The 885-nt window shown below is 35.3% G+C and overlaps 1 protein-coding gene across 5 annotated transcripts in view; it reads left to right on the forward strand.

Moving 5' to 3' along the window:
* The window catches only part of LOC107670627 (suppressor of tumorigenicity 14 protein homolog), a 19,044-nt gene that overhangs the window by 8,484 nt on the left and 9,675 nt on the right, over positions 1–885 (forward strand). For all 5 annotated transcript variants that reach the window (XM_016463286.1, XM_016463289.1, XM_016463287.1 and 2 more), the window contains one exon: positions 263–295. In XM_016463286.1, coding sequence (XP_016318772.1) covers positions 263–295 — 33 coding nt within the window. The remainder of the gene's footprint in view (positions 1–262; positions 296–885) is intronic.

Genomic DNA, 885 nt, shown 5'->3' on the forward strand with positions numbered 1-885 from the left:
GAGGGGGGGAGTGCTTAATTATCATGAAAAAAATGTCATTTTTTTCTCAAGGTTTCTCAAGCAATTTCTTTTTTTCTTCTTCTTGTGATTGTGGGGTGAAATGTGACCTGGTTCTTGACAGATTTTGTGAGATTCACCTACTTTAGATACCGATCTCTAGATTGCTTGTTATATAATATGTGAATTCCCATGATACTGAAGCACAGATTGATGTCTTGAGCCTGACAGATTTATTATAACTGTGTCAATCTTTCATTAACAGCTCTGGACACACGTTTGTTCTCAAAAGCCAGGAGTGAGTAGTCCATTACTTATGTCTCTCATATACTCTCTGTTCCAAAACCTAGTGAGCTTCTTCCATAGCAAGTTCTGAAAGGTAACCTAATTATGCTGAGATATCTTAGTTTTGCCAAATTTTAAGGCAGCATCAGCAATCCCATAATGAGCTGCAACAAGATTAGTTATTAAAAATAAAGCTGCCATAGAAGGCAGCTGCCTACACTCTAAAAAATGCTGGGTTATTTCAACCCAACTTTGGGTCAAATATGGACTAACCCAACTTTTGGGTTAAAAATGTAATGTAAAAATTTAACCCAACGGTTGGGTTAGTCCATATTTGACCCAAAGTTGGGTTGAAATAACCCAGCATTTTTTAGAGTGTATGTAAGCAGTAGACAAAAAAGCAGATCTTAGGGCCCTATGAATCCATCTTTTTTTCACCCCAAGTCCCCAATTTAAATAATAATTTTAAAAATCACAAATGATGTCTAATCAGTTAAATTTATATAGCTATTAATTAATTAATTTAAATAATACACTCTAAAAAATGCTGGGTTGTTTCAACCCAACTTTGGGTCAAATATGGACTAACCCAGCTGTTGGGTT

This window comes from Sinocyclocheilus anshuiensis, unplaced genomic scaffold (genome assembly GCF_001515605.1).
Source record: "Sinocyclocheilus anshuiensis isolate Anshui unplaced genomic scaffold, SAMN03320099.WGS_v1.1 scaffold140, whole genome shotgun sequence".
Lineage (NCBI taxonomy): Eukaryota > Metazoa > Chordata > Actinopteri > Cypriniformes > Cyprinidae > Sinocyclocheilus > Sinocyclocheilus anshuiensis.